Source organism: Tachypleus tridentatus, chromosome 7 (genome assembly GCF_004210375.1).
Source record: "Tachypleus tridentatus isolate NWPU-2018 chromosome 7, ASM421037v1, whole genome shotgun sequence".
Classification (NCBI taxonomy): Eukaryota; Metazoa; Arthropoda; class Merostomata; order Xiphosura; family Limulidae; genus Tachypleus; species Tachypleus tridentatus.
This window is the reverse complement of record NC_134831.1, coordinates 15748182-15770719: the sequence shown is the minus strand read 5'-3', so window position 1 is coordinate 15770719 and position 22538 is coordinate 15748182. Positions and strand designations below refer to the sequence as shown.

Below are 22538 nucleotides of genomic sequence, written 5' to 3'. Positions count from 1 at the left end.
TTTTGAATTTCGCGCAAAGCTACTCGAGGGCTTTCTACGCTAGCCATCCGTAATTTAACAGTGTAAGACTAGAGGGAAGGCAGCTAGCTAGTCATCGCTACCCACCGCCAACTCTTGGGCTACTTTTTTACCAACGAATAGTGGGATTGCGTGTCACATTATAACGCCTCCACGGCTGAAAGGACGAGCATGTTTGGTGCAACGGAGATTCGAATCCGCGACACTCAGATTACGAGTCGGACACCTTAACTCACCTGGCCATGCCGGGCCCCGTATTTAATTAATTTCTCCTGTATAGTGTGCTCGGAAACTACGTTAACAGATTTAGTAAGAATTATTTCTGAATGGTGAAATACCAAAGTTCATACTGTCAGTCCATTTTGTAAACCGCATAGCTGAGAGCTACAAAGCATTACAGACGCTTAAGACCTCTGTCTCTAAACCATAAATAAACATCTTTCAGGACATCTTTTGCATTGAAATATTTAGTATTTTATAGTTTTGGTGAAACTACCAGTTCCAGTTTTCTCAGTAATTTAAATTTATATTTTAACGTAGTTTTGAAGGAATGCAACGTGAAGTGTAAATATGAATTAGAGCACAAGTTATGCTTGAGAAATAGGTTTTTAATGCAGAAAGTGACAACACATGCATAAGTAATAACACGCCTCACACATTTATCCGTTTTTTCCAACCGATCCCAACTTTAAGTTTGTATCAGTTAAACACACGAGAACATGAGAACATAAAACATAATTTATAACTTCTGTTAATATTTGAATATGTATGAAGGACATTACTAGTTTTCTGCCAATATTTGAAACACTTAACAACATAGAACAAAACCAGACTTCTCAAATATTCATAGACGTAAGTAGATCATTTGAACTATGGAAATTATTCAAATTGCATTGCATTTGTTTGGCCAGGTATCCATTTTACTATCTGCGTTACTGTGATGCATACAACCGTACGATGCGACAGTTTAATATTATCGAGTTGAATATTTTACGTTAAAACGACTCAGATTGTGTAAATCAACAAACAAGTCGCACGACAACCACAGCCAATATAAAGCTGCAGTACAGTAGAATGTATCAAAAAGACATGTTAACGGTGTTTGACGTTGCATTTTGATAGTGTAATGTCATCAAAAAATCAATTGCTAAGAGGGTAAGTATGTAGCCACTCTTTCCGACAAAAGATCGTTCCGTGACATATTCGTTCAGCTAAGTACACCTCAAGTAGCTGAAGAACGAAACAGACATTCAAAGAATTCTACTCGAAGATGTACTCGTCAAACTGCCGGATTTCTGTGCGATCCAACTCTAGATATAGATACTAAGTAGCGGTCACCCTCATGAACTAAGTAGATTGTGAAGAGCAAACAGGAAGAAGTGGTGTGCTTTGGGTATGACAGTTTTAAAACGGAGTCTTTTTCAATGTAAATTACGTTCCAGGGTTATTGTAAAAATGTTCTATTAGCAGCAGAGTATAAATGGACGTAATGATACGGACTATACGTACGTATTGAGGTTCCAAAACAATTTTCATGTAATTTACTAAACTCTCTGAGGTGTTTAGTAATAGTTAATACCTTGAAAACAAAACGATTATTCTGCCGTAAACTATATATTATCTTTCCCATTTGGTAGGAACGTCTTACTAAAAGTTAACTGCATTTTCTTTTCAAAGATCGATGTTCTAAGTATCGTGCTTCTCTTAGAAGTACTTTCACTTGCGAAAGACAGCAAGGTTGGAGTAAGAGCGCACGGTTTGATTAATTTTCTACGGACATCATATATGGTTTTATTATATTTAAAAACAACCTACAAGCATACCAAAGGTTGAAAAATCTATTAGAACTTTGTTGGATAGTTAACCGTTGTATATTCGAATAGAAATGATGCGACACTATTTTTCATTCTGAAAAGTAGTTGTTTATTTCTAGGCGTCGCTGTGAGAATATTCTACCTCAGTAGATACTGCGGCGTCTGTTTATAGCACTAAGACAACAATGGTAGCATTTTACGTCGAATTATCGTGAATTTACGGTGAGCCAAATACATGGGTACTAAGTATGTCACTCTCGGTGCCATGGATCACATCTGGTTCTACATACCACTACACAGAGATGTATATAAGTTTTATAATATGCTCCAAACTATGTCCAATACACTTTTTCTGACATGAATGTTTTAATGTTTTTAGAATCTCTGGTTTTATGGACTTAAGAATTATTTCAGAAAACATTTGTTTGTTTGTTTTTGCATTTCTCGCAATCTAAAAAAGAGTTATCTGCGTTAGCTGTCCCTAATTTAGCAGTGTAAGGCTAGGGAGAAGGCAGCTAGTCATCACCACCCACCGCCAACTCTTGGGCTACTCTTTTACAAACGAATAGTGGGATTGATCGTCACATTATAACGCCCCTACGGCTGAAAGAGTGGGCATGTTTGGTGCGACGGTGATTCGAACCCGCGACCATCAGCTTACGTACGAGTCGAGCGCATCAACTACGTGTCATTCACAAAACTATTGATCTTCACATTATAACACTCCCGCGGCTGAAAGGGTGAGCATGTTTGGTGTGACTGGGTTTCGAACCCACGACCCTCAGATTACGTACGAATCGAGCGCCTTAACCACGTGGTCATACCGAGCTCTCAGAAAACGTAAAGTATTTATTTCTATAGCCTTCATTATGTCTTTCACATATTTCATTTTTTTACACCTACTTGGAGTAAAAAAAGAACTAAATATTTTATTTAAACTAAACACATTACAGATTTTTAGCGAGGGTCAATCTGAGCTTGCACAATATTTCATTCGAGTAGTACTTATAATTGTTTTCTACTACTTTTACGATCGTAATAAAATTTGCAGTCATTGTTTTACGTTTCATTTTTCTCATATTTTGTATGTATATGGCTAAAGAATCGTCTGATACAAAAAGATTTCAAATGTTGACGTCTTATATCACAAAACCTGGTATGCGAACAAACAAATAATCCACAAATATCTTGACCGATCCATGGTATCTGACGTAAATATATAATTTGTAATCTTTTTCTTTTATCGCTGTGCTTTGTGCTGGTGTCTCTTATCACTGTGCTTTGTGCTGGTGTCTCTTATCGCTGTGCTTTGTGCTGGTGTCTCTTATCGCTGTGCTTTGCCTTTGTTACAATCTCCTTTCAGGCATAAAGTATTGTTTCCAACAGTTTTCTTTCGTTAATAGTCACCTCAAGTTTGATGGAAGTCGGAATATTTTCACGCTCGCCACTTGGCTGTGATTCATTAACATTTTTCACATGCTCTTATCGACTAAAGTAAGGGCGTTAAAATGTAGTGCGTTAACGTCGATAATTAGTTAATCGCATGGAACAAATATTATCATATTTGGAATTATAACCATTCATTGTCAGTGACTAAGCGTTTTTTAACTCATGTGTTTTATACGATGTTTGCGAGTGTTTTACCGATTGTGAAATATTGTTAGTAATTTTTAACATTTATCTAACAATTCTGAAACCCTGCTCTTCGAAAATTATCACTTGTTTTCTTGAAACATTTTAAATCTGTTTTGTGCTGTATCATAGAGGTGGTTAAGGCGTTCGACTCGTAATCTGAGGATCGCGAATTCGAATCCCTGTAGCACCAAATATGCTTGCCCTTTCAGCCATGGGGACGTTATAATGTGACAATCAATCCCACTATTTGGTGATAAAAGAGTAGCCCAGGAGTTGGCGGTGGGTAGTGATGACTCGCTGCCTTCCCTGTAGTCTTACACTGCTAAATTAGGGACGGCTAGCGCAGATAGCCCTCATGTAGCTTTGCGCGAAATTCACAGAAACAAACAAACAAAACAAACGAACTAGAAGACATTTACAGGTCTGATAATGATAAACCCAAGTTGCAACGCTGCCTTTTGTGAAAATATACGATTATATTCCTAATAAAAAAAAGTGAGCGAGTAAAATGACTATTTTTTTCACGAAAACGTTTCGTGGAACCTGGTAGCCTCTTTTCTGTAATATATTAAATCAGGTAACGTTTATATTGTGCATATATAGTAACGAACAAGCCCTGATATCAGCCGGTCAAAGACCTTTAGTTATATAAGGTCATTTAGCCAGCGGCTTTTACTAGAATCTGGTGGCGTATACGATTGATTATTACACGTGTAATTTCTCAGAGACACTAGGGGCTAAACACAGCTACCAGTACAAGGAACGAACTTCAAGTAGGAGCACTCCTACCTTTATCCTTCTTTAATTCGTACAGTATTTGGTGTTAAATAACACAAAATTAATCGACATGGCAAGCAACCACAGAGGGCAGTTTGACTCTGAAACAGGTTAAAGAGCGACATCTCCTCAAAGCCGAAAACATTTCAGAGATTACAAAAACTGTTTTATGAAATTAAAACTTCACAGTGATTTTAAGAATGACGATAGAGAAATCAGAGTTGAAGAGCATTAGATTAGTGTCACATTATTTTTAATGTGTTTTTTTTATTGTTGTTTAGGCATCGCCTTCTCGAACAGGCATACAACGTAAAATGACGTCTTTAACTCTGTTTATGCGAGAATGTCTCTGTACTTTTCAGTTCTAAAAATTTATTTTGCTCTTACAAACTAACTACGTTGTTTTTCAGAAAAGATACGAGGAGAATATTTAGAGAGAAAAATATTTATATCATAGTGTATATATAAACACTAATAAGAAGACCCAGTTTCTTCTAAATAGTTCACAGCCCGTTGGCGCAGAAATGTTCTCCGCACTTAGGTGCAGTAGTTGCGCTTCACGAGTGGCGGCCAAACCCCACTATTCGCTCAGACAACAGCATCCCAAAAGCTGTCGGTAAATGCTGTTGAATAGCTACTTCCCTTCGACACTATCAGCCTCAAATTATAGACAACTATGCGCTGATGGGCCTTCGTGTTGCTTTGAGCGAAAATTCTGAAACATAAAAACATATTTTTTTTACTTTAATTCCATTTCAACTCTAAAATATTAAACAAGAGAGAGAGAGAGATCACGAGAAATTCCCTGAAACAAAACAGAGAACAACTTAGTAAATGAATGTAAATATCAGATACATAAATAAAATAGTAATAACACCATTTTTTTTTTTTTCAGCCACTGTGTTTTTAGGTACGAATACGGAATACCTCTTTAGATCCCAGGCACATAAGTACCCGGATGAGTTGGAATTTCGCTGTGACGGTAGGGTTGGCTATGTAGCTGACGTCGCTCGAACATGCAGGAAATTTTACTTCTGCGAATCTAACGGCAAATATTACGAGTACGTATTAAATATTTTATAAAACATTAAATGTCAAACCTGTAAATAAAAAACCAAGTGTTGATTTGGTTCTCCATTGTAAGGTGGAACAAATACACCATTGTTTTTCGAGCCGATTCCACATCAAATTTATTTAATTTTCCAATCAATGATGCAAGTTTATTTAACTAATATTTCTTCAAAGTAACCAACCAAGGTGGGCAAGGCTGACCAGCTACACTGGACAGACATATGTAATTGTCAAGACTGACCAGCTATCTTGGAAAGAATATGTCAACCACAATGAGCACAGTAGAGAAAAATACTAAATTTTAATTTAAAAATCTTTGTATAACAACCAGTGTATAAACATTTATCACGTAGACAACTAATAACATTCACTTCAATTAAATAAACCGAGTTTTGTGCTTACCATTTAAATGTTAAAAATGTATTGACTTTTTCGTTAACAATTAATTAATTAAGATATGCTCTTTTGCTTATTCTGAGTGCATATTTGACCAATTTAGAAATAAATATATTTTCATTACACTGTATGCATTAGTGATCGAATGTTAAAATACGAATACTGCAAGGCAGAAAAGAATTTTCAGGTAAAAAGAAGGAAATGCTTATTATTTGTACTAACACATTTATTACAGCTTAATATATCATACTTAGTCATAAAGTTGTTGCTTCTTCCCCTGTCGCCCAGCAATAAGCTTCTGGGCTTACAACTTTAAAATTGTTATCCGATTCCACACTGTAGACACAACGCAGATGACTTATTGTTTAGTCTTACGTTTAATAAACAAACTAAGATTTTGACTTTTTGATGTAACTTCAAGTGAAGTGTCCTCCTGTGGTATGTCTGCGGACTTATACTAATAGAAACCGAATTTTGATAACCGTGGTGAACAAACCTCAGATAACCCTTTGTGTAGTTTTGTGCAATAAAAATCTTGTGCTAAAACATTCAAAAATGTGAGTGTAAATCATTTAAATTCTGTCGACGTATTTTAAATGAAGTAGTTTACCGTATTTAATTACAATAGTGTTAACGTGTGTGGAAGTCAATATGTGATATTAGACTAAGTCAACTAAGTCAATGTCTTATTTTGGTGACAACTAAATGACATATTCACAAGCAAAGCCTTTTTATCTTTACTTCTTGTTATTCTTGACCATATTCGAGAGAGGATTTTGCATGTCTTTAAAATTTAAACAAGTATTTCAAACATAAGTAAGCAAAGCTTAAAACTTGTTGCAAATTTAAACTTGAAAATAGGGCAAAGAAATTGTAAAGACATTTCTAGTTCCGAGTGTTTGTATCCAAGCACTAAGATACATGATGGGCTATCGGTGCTCTGATAACCATAAGTATCAAAACCAGGTTTCTAGTGTTGTCAATTCGCAGACATATCGCTGTGACACTGGAGGTGGGTGGGTATGTGGGGGTTAAATTTCTGGTATTTAGTTAAAACAATTGATAGCAACATAATTAGACCTCTGCAATTCTTATGCTGAAGTATACATTACTTTAAACATAAAATTATACATATCACATTTAAATGATAAAATATAATAATCCTATGAAATTTACGAATTATTTAACCATTTCTGATTTTGGCATTCTGAACCAAAATGACATGGTTTCTTCCCAGAAAAATTACTAAAAAAATCATGTTAAATTACGTATATGTAAAAATTACCATTTAATAACGTACGCATTTTTGGCAACTCCTGTTTTCTAATACTTTCTTAATGTATTTTGTTTTTGTTTTGTTTAAATTTCGCGCAAAGCAACACGAGGGTTATCTGTGTTTTCCTTATGTAACTTATGGAAATAATTAGCTTGACGCATTACTGCTTTTACAGAAAAAAAATATCGTGTGTTATCGAAAGTCAGTATTAATCCATAAATTAACTTTAACTTAAATATTAGTTATAACCCTAAATTTGAATAGGTGTTGTCTGTCACTTTCAGGTATTCCTAAATTTTAACAAGCATTCAAGTATCGACGTAAATGTATTAGAAGTAATTCTAAATTTTGGTAACTGTGCCCCTGTAAAAAAAATATCTCTAAATAATGACTAAGCGCCAAAAATACTCTTAAGTCTTGATATGCTCGTAATAGTGGAGAAAAACGTAGGACCAAAAATAGATGACAAAATCACATTAAAAACCCAATAAACTTCTAGACATTTCGATAATGGAACTGTGTTAATCAAGGGCAGGCTATTGATATGCAACACTGTTATTTATAAGTACTTAAAACGTACTGTATTATATCAAAAGCCTCCCTAAATTTGTGAAGTACGATGCCAATGCAAATAATGTCCCTAATTCTTGATAAGAATGATACAGTACGGATAGTTTCTCTTATTATTAATAGAAATGATACAGTACGGATAGTTTCTCTGATTATTGATCAGAATGATACAGTACGGATAGTTTCTCTGATTATTGATCAGAATAATACAGTAAATATAGTTTCTCTTATTATTGAAAAGAATGATAGAGTATGGATAGTTTTCTTGATTATTGATAAGAATAATACAGTATGAATAGTTTTCCTAATTATTGATAAGAATGATAGAGTACGGATAATTTTCCTAAACATTGATAAAACTAATACAGTATGGACAGTTTCCCTTATTATTGATAACAATGATACAGTATGGATAGATTCTCTTATTATTCATAAGAATGATACAGTATGGATAGTTTTCCTGATTATTGATAAGAATGATAGAGTACGGATAATTTTCCTAAATATTGATAAAACTAATACAGTATGGATAGTTTCCCTTATTATTGATAACAATGATACAGTATGGATAGATTCTCTTATTATTCATAAGAATGATACAGTATGGATAGTTTTCTTGATTATTGATAAGAATAATACAGTATGAATAGTTTTCCTGATTATTGATAAGAATGATAGAGTACGGATAATTTTCCTAAATATTGATAAAACTAATACAGTACGGACAGTTTCCCTTATTATTGATAACAATGATACAGTATGGATAGTTTCTCTTATTACTAATAAGAATAATACAGTATAGATAGTTTTCCTGATTATTGATAAAAATGATACAGTATGGAGAGTTTCTTTTATTATTAATAAGAATAAAACAGAACGGAAATATTCTCTAATAATTGATAAAAATGATGGAGTATGAACAGTTTTCCCGATTATTGATAAGAATTATACATTATCAATAGTTTTCATGATTATTGACAAGAATGATAAAGAATGGATACTTTTCCTGGTGAATGACAAAAATAATACAATATGGATAGTCTCTCTTATTATTGATAAGTATGATACAGTATGGATAGTTCTTTTATTATTGATAAGAATGATACAGTATGAATAGTTTCTTTTATTATTGATAAGAATTAAACTGTATGGATAGTTTCTCTTATTATTGATCAGAATAATACAGTAGGGATTGTTTCTTTTATTATTGATAAGAATGATACACTGTGGATAGTTTTCTTGATTATTACTAAGAATGATACACAATGGATAGTTTATTTTATTATTGATAAGAATTAAACAGAACGAAAGATTCTCTAATAATTGATAAGAATGATGGAGTATGAATAGGTTCTCTTATTATTGATAAAAATGATACAGTACGGATAGGTTCTCTTATTATTAATAGAAATGATACAGTATGGATAGGTTTACTTATTATTAATAGAAATGATACAGTACGGATAGGTTCTCTTATTATTAATAGAAATGATACAGTACGGATAGGTTCTCTTATTATTAATAGAAATGATACAGTATGGATAGGTTTACTTATTATTGATAAGAATAATACAGTACGGATAGTTTCTCTTATTATTAATAGAAATGATACAGTACGGATAGGTTCTCTTATTATTAATAGAAATGATACAGTACGGATAGGTTCTCTTATTATTAAAAGAAATGATACAGTACGGATAGGTTCTCTTATTATTAATAGAAATGATACAGTACGGATAGGTTCTCTTATTATTCATAAGAATGATACAGTACGGATAGGTTCTCTTATTATTCATAAGAATGATACAGTACGGATAGGTTCTCTTATTATTGATAAGAATGATACAGTACGGATAGGTTCTCTTATTATTGATAAGAATGATGTCTATATTAGTTATTTTCACGCTTTTCCATGAGTGGTAGTACCATTATTTTTGGGTATACATTTTATTGAACAGCATTTAATATAAATAACAATACAATTATAATATATAACATTATGAAACCAACTTTCCCTATACTTATTATTGTGTTTTCACCGATACATTTCTTCAGACTTTCGTGGAACTTAGATAATTATTGAACCTCTACAGAAGCCAAAAATATAATTTATAAATATGTCTTTAAACTGTATGTAACCCCGTATGGTACCTTATTAAATTTTTTGCTCGTATTAGTGAAATATTTACTCTAAAGTTTCGTAGAGATTCCATACTCTACTCTTCGCCCATCTTGTGAGGTAGATCCGTTTTACTTTTATTTATACACCTGCATATGTGTAAGTCTGTGTGTGTGTGTGCTCTCAAGCTTTAGATCACACTTATACTAACCTTTACCATATGCCCGAAGTTTCTTAGATTCATTCTTACGATGTTGAATGAGACGTACAAAAATCAAGAAGTTAAATACTCTACTTTATGTGAGATTTGTCTTTCCACTGTGGGCTCCTAGTTATCAGTCGACTGGATGTCTTACGTCCCTCTACTATACCAAAGAGCTATATAGACTAATTGATATTCATGCTTCAGGGAAACGACAGTTTAATGATGACTTGTCTGAAAAGAAGGCTTAAAGTCATAGTAGAGCTGGCTATGTTGTTTTATGAGATATGCATAGGAGCCTGAATTCGACCTTTTAAAGGATACCGTACTGGTTTTATTTACGAACTGCACTTAAACTTATCATACAGATCTTAACCCTAACGCCCTCTAGTAGTAACTACGTTACAGAAAACTGTATGGATATTTCCAAACCATCTGACTTCTTACTTTGGCCTTACTTATTTCGGTTAATTTCAGCAGTATTTGTTAACAAATTAGCCTTCTTTTAAATATTTCAAGAACTTATTTCCTGATATGAACATGGGAAAACACCTATTGGATGAACTAGGGATTACGTTACTATAACGACAACGTCTTACCAGTATTAAATTATTCATTTTCATTATTCATCTCCACAGGTTTTCTTCCAACTCCAATATTTTATTCTATGTAAAAGGTAATTTTAGGCCTATAGAATTATAATCTAAATCAATTTCCAAATGATTTACTTAAAACTGATTGTAAGAAAAAAAACACACCTAAAAATATGTTTTCACTATAACAAAATTGTGTCATCATATGCTTTTAAAAAGAGTTTATTGAATGGTATTAGTAACAGTCGTAATGCGAGAAAGCAATGAAACGACATTGAGTAAAGTTTGTTTTTGGTTTGGTTTGTTTTGGATATCGCGCAAAGCTACCCGAGGGCTATCTGCACTAGCCATCCCTAATTTAGCACTGTAAGACTAGAGGGAAGGCAGCTAGTTATCACCACCCACCACCAACGAATAGTAAGATTGACCGTTACATTATAACGCCCTCACAGCTAAAAAGACGAGTCTGTGTGGTGTGACGGGGATTCGAACCCATAACCCTCAGATAATGAGTCGAGTACCTTAGCCACCTGGCCATGCCAGGCCCTGGGTATAGTTTTAACATTGTTAATGATATAAAAAAATACAATTATTGATTGTTTTAAAGAACTATTTGGGTTTATCGTTCTCCTTGTGTACAGTTTAAATGTAGAAACCAAAATGTAAACATTATTACTTACGTAAGATCTTCAGTATTAGAATCTGATTTCAGGCAGTCATTTTGCTGACTGCAATAGAAAAGAACTTTATATAATATTAACAATTAACAGACAAGTAAAACAAAATCAAAAGAAAATCCAAACCTCTGACGAATGGTAATATGTTGTAAGCAAAATCAAGCTCAAACTAAAATAAAAAACACTGCACTAATCAAAAGGATCCTCAGTGCACAAGCTATAAAGTAAGATATAAAATGTAACCCAGATTTTGGAGGTAGCTAGAAAAGAAGGACCCACATTGCGGTAGGGATACACCGTCTGTCAGTGAGGGCCCTACTTCTGCAGTCACTTCCGAAATCTAGGGTACATTTTATATCCCACATTATAACTTGTACTCTAGGGATTTTTTCGATTAGTGTAGAGTTTTTTTATTTTTTGGGGCTTTTGTTTATAAGAAAAGATAACGTAAACAAGTCCATTATTATCAAATTCAATCTTTTTATCTTAGAGAAGCTATATTTTTACCATTGGTCTAATCACTATTCATAAAATTACCAGTACCTGTTAAATCAACAGTAACATCGCATTTCAACTGCACTAGAACTATATTGTTTGTATAGGTTGTTTGACAGCAAGACGTGGTAATACAATACCTATTAGAACGTTATTTTGACGTTCTGTTGGTAATGTTATCAAATAGAAGTATTTCTTTACGTATAGCAAGAATTCTTTGTAGCTGTGGTTAGGTTTGTTGTTGTTAGTCACAGAGCTATATGATCCTCGAGGTTCTAACCCCAACTTTTAGCGTTCAAACCCACACACTAACAGTTGAGCTGCAAATGAAAGGCGAGAGCAGTTAAATTGATAATTTAAACTGATTCATTTGTTTTTATGAATTGTCAAGTCACCCTTTCCTTATTAATGTACACACTTTTAAAATATGACGATTATTTCTCTCACAGTTTTCACTGTCCTCCTGGAACTGCTTTTAATGAACTCAGAGTGTTTTGTGATTTTGAAGAAAACGTAGATTGCAGGTAAGTGCTCTTAATTAATTCTGATTGTTATTTACCTTTATGAAATTCTCAAGTCATGTGGTCAGTTGTTCTTAAACACATAACTTTGCAATGAACTATCTGTACTCTGTCCACGACGGGTATCGAAACTCAATTTTTAGTTTTGTAAGTCTGCAAACTTAACAGCGTAAAAGAGTAATACAGAAACACAGCCATTTGAAGCAGAATGACTCCTAGTAAGTCTTGATCTTCTGTAAGCTGAACCCTTTAATACAATTTTGTTCACAATTCTCAATTGGAACTAAACCTTGAAACATGTACTAGATTTTTTTTTCATTTGTTTGTTGTATTTCGCGCATGGATACTCGAGGGCTATCTGTGTTAACCGTCTGTACTTTAGAAGTGATAGGTTAGAGAAAAGGAATCCAGAAAACACAATTTAGAATCAATTTTTGGGCTGCATTTTACCAACGAAAACTGTGATTTACCGTCTATTATAACGCCTCCACCATTTAAAAGGCGAGCATGTTTGGTAATGGAACTCGAATCGGTGCTCTAACTAACTGTCAGGCCATGCCAGCTCATTTGAAACACTAAATATGATTTTTAACTACTGTACCTACTGTAGAAAACTCTATGAACCGAATCTAGTCGGTGGAAAATGGTAGTGTGTGTTGACATTCGGCGAAGTATATGTGTGTGTGTGCTTTAGTTATAACCTTCATACTGTTTTCTACCTGTTAATAAGTGATTGTTGTTGTTGCTTTACAAACATGAAATGTTGCCCATGGTCATTGCCGGTCACTGGGCCACGAGCAAGTTAGTAATCAAAAGAGTTGGTACAAAGGTCATCGTGAACTCTGGGTACTATCAGACCAATCTTTTGGACTCTGTACAATATAGAAATAGCGGCTTTGTATAGAAACGGACCAAAAATTCAAACAAAGCTTTTAGTCATATCTCAAGCACGAGGAAATGAAAGAGACATTCATGTGTTTCTATTGGGATGTCTTTCTTTCTGTACAATCGAACTGTTTAAACGAGTGTTGGGAAGACACCGTTCTCGTACACCATATGGTTTTGGAAAACCACTAGTTATGAGTTGTGTGTTTGAACAACTTTACGATAGAGCCTTTAATAATAGAAACTGTGCTGCAGATCTATTGTCAAAATGTACGGTCGTCAGGCAGATCACGACCGAACGTTGTGACATGGAGTTTAACAATGGTTTAAGGCTCCGAAATTATTTTAATATGCACATTAAAACTCTGTACAAACAGCTGTTTTATGAAGTGCGAACTTTACATCTGCCTAACGCTTGTAATATAAAGGAAATAAGTGAAGTTTACTATCCAGAAAAGGTTTACACAACAGATCAAAACAATTTTTATGGCCAAAAACCGCTAAGTTGAAAGTAAATATGCAATATCAGTAGAAGCTAAAATGCATGAAAGGACAAACCTTCTAATAATGTAAAAGTGAACAAGTCAACCAGAAAAAACTTGGGAAAGTTATAACTACTTTTGGTTGCATTTAAATCAAAGAATTCTCCATTTTTTTTTCGATTATCTTAGCCACTTTTACACTGCATAGTTACACAGACCGCTCTTTTATTTAACTTTGTTGTTTTCTGTATCACGTCTGGTACAGAGAACCGATTTCCCTCGGTGGACTCAGCAGATAGTTAGATGTGTTTCTGTTGTAAGAAAAATAATCTGTATCACATCTAATTTGATCAGAATAATTTAACATGAACAATAACAATGAATTTAAAACGACTGCTATCCGTAATGCATTATTATTTATTATCCGACACCTGTGTCGGATTAACGTTATTTTATACGTCGTTTTGATTAAGATCAAACTTAAGTGGTATGAATTCATGAAAAAGCGTGAGATTTCTTTGCAAAATTTAGATATTATTTGTCTATTTTATTAATCTCTTAGCATTAAGTCTGAGAACCTATAACGGTAAAAACCGAGTTTAGATACGTATGGGAAATACACTAAAGATGGGTCAGCGGTAAATGTACGGGCTCGCAATATTGAAATATGGGGTTTTATTACCAGCAATGAACACAGCAGGTTGCCCAATGTGATTTTCTTTTATAAAACAAACTACTTATTACGAAAAAATAACGTTATCTTCATTTTAGTGTGTTTTAAATTCAATCCAAAATAAAATACAGCACATTAGATATGCTGGTGTATTTAATTTTCTAGAAGTAGATTAAAATTCAAAAACTAATTTATTGAACAACCTTAGATCCTAGGAATTAAGTTTTAACAGTATTACTTTATGTCAATTCTAATTAGTCATTTAACCCATTTTTAAATATAGTGTAGCTTTTGGGCACTAGATGGCAATACTTAAAATTATAATTGCACCAACAATTCCATTGCATGCCACCTGTTTTCATTCGCCCTTTAAATCAGGTTTTCATTATGGTTACCCAATAAAATTGAATAGTAGAAAAGGATTTTAATTAAGTGTCTTAAACAGTTCAGGTGATTTACTCTCTATGTTCACACTGATAATAAGCAACGAATTACACATATACAATCTGTGGGTGTATACCACAAAGCGGCAAGCTTTATAACACATATTTTTACACCACTACTGAAGCCTCGTGTAGGACCTTACAGAGGTTGTGAAGTAAGATAAAATATTCCTTTGGTTGTATTAATGTCAAGTGCTGATTTATTTCAGTTTTTGTCAATTTTATGTTATTTTATAAATCTTGTGTTCAAAACAATTTTTTATATCGCGGAGAAAATATGTTTGTGATGGACAAACATGAATTATGAATGTGCTTCACCAACAATGACAGAGAGTTTCCAAACAGCACTGGAACATCATTCTTATTAAGTAAGATTAATCCTAATAACAAGTGTCACACCCTCTTTCGTAACTCAGTGGAAAGTCTGAAGGCTTATGACGCTGAAAATCGCGTTTCGATACCTATGGTGGGCAGAGCACCAACAGCCCACTGTGTAGCTGTACGCCTAACAACAAACAAACAGTATAAAAAGTACTTGTTAAGTATTGGTCGAGCTTAACATTGATATGACCTTGATATGAGGCAGCGAGCTCGAAAATCATATTATTTTCATAAAAACAATATATAATTGTGTGTTGCTTAGCAACAAATTAACAATGTTAAGATTGAGATTAACTGTCTATTTACTATTTCTTAACACATACACATAGAAGTACTGAACATCTCAAGTTACCGTTTCAGTGAAATAAAAGTGAAAACTAAAAGACACATAGCACGTTATAGGTGATTAATTCTTTAGCGGTTCTCCGTGTGAAAGCAACAAAAATGAATGTATCTCGCGAAGTTACGAGTTCGGTCAGCATCGTGCCTTCCTTTATTTGAAAAGTAGCTTGTAATTATGCTGTAAAGCAGTCAACTACTAGCTAAATAGAATTTAACTAGAACGTTCGAAGTGCAAAAAACGAATCTGAGTTGAAACTAAATACGTCAACGTGAACTTGTAAACTCAAAGATGACTACTGAATGATAATTAGTTTATTGAAATTGGTTTGGTTTATTTTTAATTTCGCGCAAAGCTACACGAGGGCTATCTGCGCTAGCCGTTCCTAATTTTGCAATGTAAGACTAGGGGGAAGGCAGCTAGCCATCACCACCTACCGCCAACTCTTGGACTACTCTTTTACCAACGAATAGTGGGATTGACCGTCACATTATAACGCCTTCACGGCTGAAAGGGCAAGCATGTTTAGTATTACGAGGATTCGAACCCGCGAACCTCGGATTACGAGTCGAGTGGCTTAACCACCTGGCCATGCAGAACGTCGTTAATACGTCTAGCAGTGTTTGTCCAAAACTATGACTCATATATATATATATTGCTCATAAATTTCCTAAAAGCAGAAAAGTTAATGATACAGTAATATAGGTTTGTGGTCGTGTCTTTTAGATAGTTATTTTTATCTTATGTGTTTTTGTTTTGAAGTGATGAACGTCCTCAAGACACTCCAGCTCACAGATACCCGGACGAGCTTATCTTCACCTGTAAGGATAAAAATGGATTTTTTGCCGATTATATTCGTAATTGCCGTCAATTCTATCGTTGTGTTAACGGGAAGAAATACGAGTAAGTAAAGTAATTTGTTCAACAAACAAGATATGTGTAAATATGGCTCGTTTCATTTCCATAGTGACACGGAGAACGCTTTCTCTCTATGAGGTTCAGCCAATAATAAACTTATTGTGTAGATAGATTTATTATATGGCATCAGGTCATCCATTAGACGCATTCAAAGAATAACTTTGTTACAATGACAAAGAGATGAGGTAAGAGCGATAACCCGGAGTAAAGATAGCAACAAATAATTTCTCTTGTATCATTGATCACAACTGTTTATAAAAACCAATAACAACTTGGCAACAATTAAAGACAAACCAAATACGGTTTTAAACTATGGTTTCATCTAACAAAAGAATACCAAACAATGTTGTAAGAGTAAAAGAAACAGCAAGTTTCGTTTAGTAATTTATCAAGATGAGATACCAGTAAATATACTTTAGTACAAAAATGCTTAAATTAAACCAGTTTTTTCTATTGACGAAGATTTGGTGCCATTTTTAAGGTACAATTGTCCACCAGGAACCGCCTTCGATGATGAAGTCAATGCTTGTATAAAGGCTGAAAACGTGAAGTGTGAGCGTAAAAGGTAAACATTAAGACTAAATTCGATGTTCATATTCAGTTTTGTAAAAAACAGTTTATAAACACTTATAGAGTTTAAATTATTCAAAGAAACATACGATAAAACTGTCAGTATCATACATAACAGGCAAGTTATCTAAAGGAACATCTTATAAAAATATTAGTATTTCTAAAGAATAGGCAATATTTCTAACGGAACATCTAACGAAATTGTTAGAATTGTCTACAGGAATATTCGACACAATAGACAAGTCGCTAGTGCAAAATCTTACAAAATCATCGATATTGTCTCAAGGGATATTTTATAAAATGCGAAATGTGTCGTTTACTTAGCCAGTTCTGCCTGTTTCCGTACATTTGTTTCCATTTCTGTATCAAACTGATTTATGTTTTATTTTCTTTGTTCAACAGTCATGATTTGCAGGAGGCCCCCTCTCACAGATACCCAGTTGAACATACATTTAGCTGTGAAGGTAAAAATGGATTTTTTGCCGATTTTATCCGAAATTGCCGTCGCTTTTATCGCTGTGTAAATGGAAAGAAATACGAGTAAGCAAACCTTAATTAGATTCGAATGTTTGATTAACGTTTAAATGAATTTTATTTTTGAGAAACCGTTTCCATATACAAGTTTGTAAATGGTGAATCATTCATTTTTAGTGTGTGTTTGTTTTTTATTAAAGCAAAGCCACATCGGGCTATCTGCTGAGCCCACCGAAGGGAATCGAATCGCTGATTTTAGCGTTGTAAATCCGTAGACTTACCGCTGTACTAGCGGTGAGCATTCATTTTTATTATAATATAAATATATTTAATTTATAAAAACTGTGTTTGTGGTGTCAGTTGCTGAATATTCTTCAATTAAAATTATATTAGATGAAATACATCAAGTGCTGCAGAAGCACTCAGTCACCAACTTTGTTCGTTTTGTTTGTTTAATAGAAATAAAGAAAGGAGTGATATTAACGTTTGTGTTTCTTAAAGAACCCGCAATTAACGTTTGACAACCAATAATCACGTAAAAATATATTGTCACCATAGCAACAGGTTTTGCGTTTTTAAGTGCTTTCTAAATGGCTGCTGTCAGTTTCTCTCGTTTTAATGGAGTGGGTAAAAAGCGAATAAATATAGTTAAGGAAGATAAAACAAGATATCGTAATACACGTCTTAATTATATCGTACGCCATTATTACTCAATAGTTGTTTCTTATTCAGCCATACAGAGGATATGCTTTAAAATCAAAGTGCAAATTAACGTGTATTAAACATTTCAAATTAAAATGTGTTTTTAGTATTAGAAAATTACTGACTGTACAACACAAACGTTCATGAGAGATAGTGTTTGGTACAGATGATTATACACTCTCGTAAACAGTTCCTTTTTGTGCGCTTTTTAACCAATTAGTTTGAAACCTAATAATAAACAATACGACATCTAGCGACATCATTTAATTTAACAATTTTTGTTTGCTAAACCTCAAACTTAAAATTACAGTTTTGTTTGTCTTCTCTATGTTTTACCGTCACGGTGGCCTGATATTTCTTCATCTTCATTTGAGGTTTCAACTAAATACGCCCAGACACAGTGCTTTGTCGTACAACTGCATTCTTAAAGGCGATTTAAGATGTAGAGATTACATTGTTAGGATGTCATAGATGGTTTAATTCGCCGGGGAATCGTAATTTAATCGAGGAGCTTAAGTCTAACATAATAATAAACAACATTTCGTTCTGGACGTTTCGGATTACACGTAATCCGTCTTCAACAGTTTCTTTTGAACAGCACTTAAGTGATTACCTTTTACAGGACAAAGAGAGAAAAAAACTGAAAAAAAAAGACAGTGACAGATCACTTAATTCAGAAGAACTGACATGTGCTAGTGATGCGAAGTTAGAAAAAAAAACGTATAATTATGTACACCAGATAAAATATTCCTAGTTTATTTTTTTATCCTTGTCTTGGTCTTTTTAAAAAAGTCTTGAGATAACTGTAAAAAAATTGATGTATATTGTGTGTATGTGTGTTTTTTGTGGTATTTAACATGTTTTATTCTTTTTTTTTTGCTGTTGTTCCACAGTGTGTAACAAATCTTTATAACAGTTTTATTGTGCCGTTCACAATTGTGTATAGCAATTATAATACCATGGGTGGTATTATAATGTACGGTCAACCCAACTATTCTTTGGTAAAAGAGTAGCCCAAGAGTTGGCAGTGGATGGTGATGATTAGCTGCTTTCCCTCTGGGCTTATACTGCTAAATTAGAAACGGCTAGCGCAAATAGCCTTCGTGTAGGATTGCGTGAAACTCAAAAACCAAATTATATAAAACAGTGAGTTTACTAAAAATTCTTAAAATGGAAACTTATTCTAGAATAACAAAAATCATTCATCAGTGAAAGTTTGGAATTGATTTTTATAGTTTTTGTAGTCAAAGGTATTTATTAAACAATATGAAAATACTTCGATGAAGAAACTTTAATCGAAGCAACGCAGGTTAAATAATATTGGTAAATGTAGTTTCTTCACAAGAGATGAAGAAACCCCAACATGAACACCGAGCAGATAGCCTGTTATTCAGTTTTTCACTGAACCAAAATCGAATAACAAACGTTTCAGAAAAAAGAATTAGCTTCAATTTTAAACTGTTGGATTACTGAGACAAGCATAACCCTGAAATTATAAACCTTGAAAAAGGAAAAGAACAACAACAAATATTTGAAATCAAGATACAATATTTTAGGAAGTAATAAACGATAATCGAAATTCAAAATTAATAAAATTATTATTTTTGCCCTGAACTGAAATGATATTTTTTTCCTAGTTCCCACCACAGAGGTACAGTTGTTATAAAATACATTTATTTCACCATCCAGCAGACAAAAAACACACAAAAAATGTCTCTAATTCTTCAAGTTGCACTTTCTTTACTGGTTAGCTGTGTTGGTTTATTAAAATACATATATATTTATAAAAAGTATGATTACAACTGAAGAGAGAGAGAGAACGAAAGACTTGATGGCTCAAATATTTCCAAGCGAAATATGTGCAGTTCGTGATGTGAAAATCAGTAAAGACATGTGTACAAAACCAATGTCATTAATCAGTTCTGAGCTTTAGTGTTGTGGAATTATTTATTAGGCTTTTATACTACCTTTTAATTTCTGAAAATGCCTGATAATTCTTGTGACATATATATATATATGTTTTAATTTCTGATAAAGCTACTAGGACTGCTTGTCGTCGTCTCTAAATTTGAACTACGTACTAACCAGAGAGGAAGCAAACAGTGGGCAGCGTCCATCTGTTCTCCATCCTCGCTAAACGATTGACTGTCGCTATTATAACACATCTTCAGTAAAGTAGTGAAATGTGTGGGATATTGCACAAATTCGATCCTCGCTCGTCAGCTCCAAAATCCGGAAATCATTGATCAAGATGAATGAATGAGTTTTAGTACGAACGAGAACGTTCTCTAGTGGAACAGCGACATGTCTGCGGACTCATACCGCTAAATCCGGGTTTCGACACCAGTAGTGGGCAGAACACGAATAGCCCATTGTGTAGAAAATTTATCAGAAACACTTGTTATTATAATTTAAAAGTTTGTTTAGTATATTATTGTTGTTTTTATAACAGAGTTATATACAGTAAAACCATTTTGAAGTTACAACTAAACTTTGTTTTTCAGATATACCTGCCCACCATGGACAGCATTTGATACAGAAGTCAACGGTTGTATAGCTATTGAAGAAGTGAAATGTGAACCTGAAGATCATCAGGAGAATATCTTAATTAAATAGCAACTTGATCTTCGAAGATGCTGATATGGCAACGTCAATGAATATTTGTCATTATAAGTTTAAACATGTACTTCATAGGTCTATTGTCATCTAATAAATGCCCTTTTCTTCCATTTTGTTTGGTCATATATTCGCTATGAGTGAGTGTTTTCATTTAGCAAAGCCACCTCGGGCTATCTGCTGAGTCCACCGAGGGGAATATTCACTATCAAGTTTGTACATCTTGCAAACATTATTTCTGACAAGATGTACTTTTATAAAAATCGTACTAAATCTCAGAAGCTGATTTATGGAAGAACCAAAAATAATGAAGACCATAAAGCTGTAAGTGTTCTTGTAAATGTTTTACTTTATTTATGGAATAAATTCAGAGAAAATTAGCAAAATACTTTTGATGTTAAACTGGTTTTATAGTTTATTAAACACTTTACTTTGACTAAACATGTTTATATTTATTGAGAAGAGAAAAAAAGTGAAACAATGTGTATATATATATATATATATATATGTATTCGGCTTCTTGTAGGTTTTGGTGTTTTTTGTTCCTATTCTCAAGTTAACTTGCATAGTTTCACTGGAGCAAGCCAAATAAATATTTGTGTTTATAATCATCAGCTAACAAAGACTGTGAGTTTGTTTTTGTAGTTCAAACTATTGGTTTGTATTTAACCTCGAACCAGTTAAAATGCATGACGTTTTTTTCCGTGTACTTCAGCTGACAGGTGAACGCATATCAGTCGCGAAACAAACTTACGCTCTGCACAATTGTTGAATTGAATATAATTAACGATTTGTATTGTTACAGAAACCGCCCAAAATCGACGAAGAACTTATATTCGTCTAGAAAAGAATTGCTGATAAACGTTGTAATTTATATCTCATTTCCATACGAGTACGAAACCAAGAATACGCAGTTTCCACACACGCAGAAAAAGTCTCCCGCTAGTACAGCGGTAAGTCTACAGATTTACAACACTCAAATCAGAGGTTTGATTCCCCTCGGTGGACTCAGCAGATAGCTTGATGTAGATTTGCTATAAGAAAACACACAAATACACACACAGACAAACAAATCGCCAATTAAAGTTGAAAAGTGCTCGAGATTTGGTTCGTTTGGAATTTCGCGCAATGAAACACAAAGACTATCTGCTCTAGCCGTCTCTAATTTATCAGAGTAAAGCTAGAGGGATGATAGCTAGTTTTCATCGTCCACCGCCAACTCTTGGGCTAGTATTTAACCAACTAATAGTGAGATTGAGCGTTACACTACAACTCCCCCACGGTTGAAAGGACGAGCATGTTTAATGAGACGACGATTCCAATCCGCGAACTTCATATTACGAGTGGAGCGTCCTAATCACCTGGCCATGTCGGGCCCGAGTTCTGGTCTTCTGTGTTAACTGTTTTATCAGATTCGACCTTTCTTGTTACTACAGACTGCAACAAGTAGAGTTTTTTTTTAATTTTATATTTCAGTTGTTGTGTGACTTTAAACAACAACCTATATTTTAATTTTTCTTGAGAAACTCCTCAGGAAATTCCACTGAAAAAGCGTAATAGCGTTCAGATGCAGCAAATAATACTTAATTTGAAATTGTAGGACGCAACATTAAAATGTATTACAAGTCTTCTGAGGCTTAATATCTTTAAGTTATAGACGGACTAAAAAGATCGTACAGTTTGTAGGTGTTTTGAATGTTTTTCATTCAAATTCTTTTGTACATTTAATTAAAGGTAAATTAACTCATCTTTAATACGCTTCACACTGTGTTTTTTTTCGCGAAAAATGGTTTCATTTCACAAATCAATACAGACAGAAACTACCGTTCAATACGATTTAAATCCGAACCATTCTTTTTGTCATATATCTTTGTTTATGGAATAAAGGTA

General features: G+C 33.7%; 1 protein-coding gene across 2 annotated transcripts in view; it reads left to right on the top strand.

Annotated features, from left to right (window-relative positions):
* The window catches only part of LOC143255192 (peritrophin-48-like), a 35666-nt gene extending 14905 nt beyond the window's left edge, over window positions 1-20761 (top strand). For both annotated transcript variants that reach the window (XM_076510462.1, XM_076510461.1), the window contains exons 2-7: window positions 5140-5305; window positions 12093-12167; window positions 16131-16271; window positions 16768-16851; window positions 17259-17396; window positions 20537-20761. In XM_076510462.1, coding sequence (XP_076366577.1) covers window positions 5140-5305; window positions 12093-12167; window positions 16131-16271; window positions 16768-16851; window positions 17259-17396; window positions 20537-20648 — 716 coding nt within the window. In that variant the 3' untranslated portion in view covers window positions 20649-20761. The remainder of the gene's footprint in view (window positions 1-5139; window positions 5306-12092; window positions 12168-16130; window positions 16272-16767; window positions 16852-17258; window positions 17397-20536) is intronic.
* The last annotated feature ends 1777 nt before the right edge of the window (window positions 20762-22538 follow it).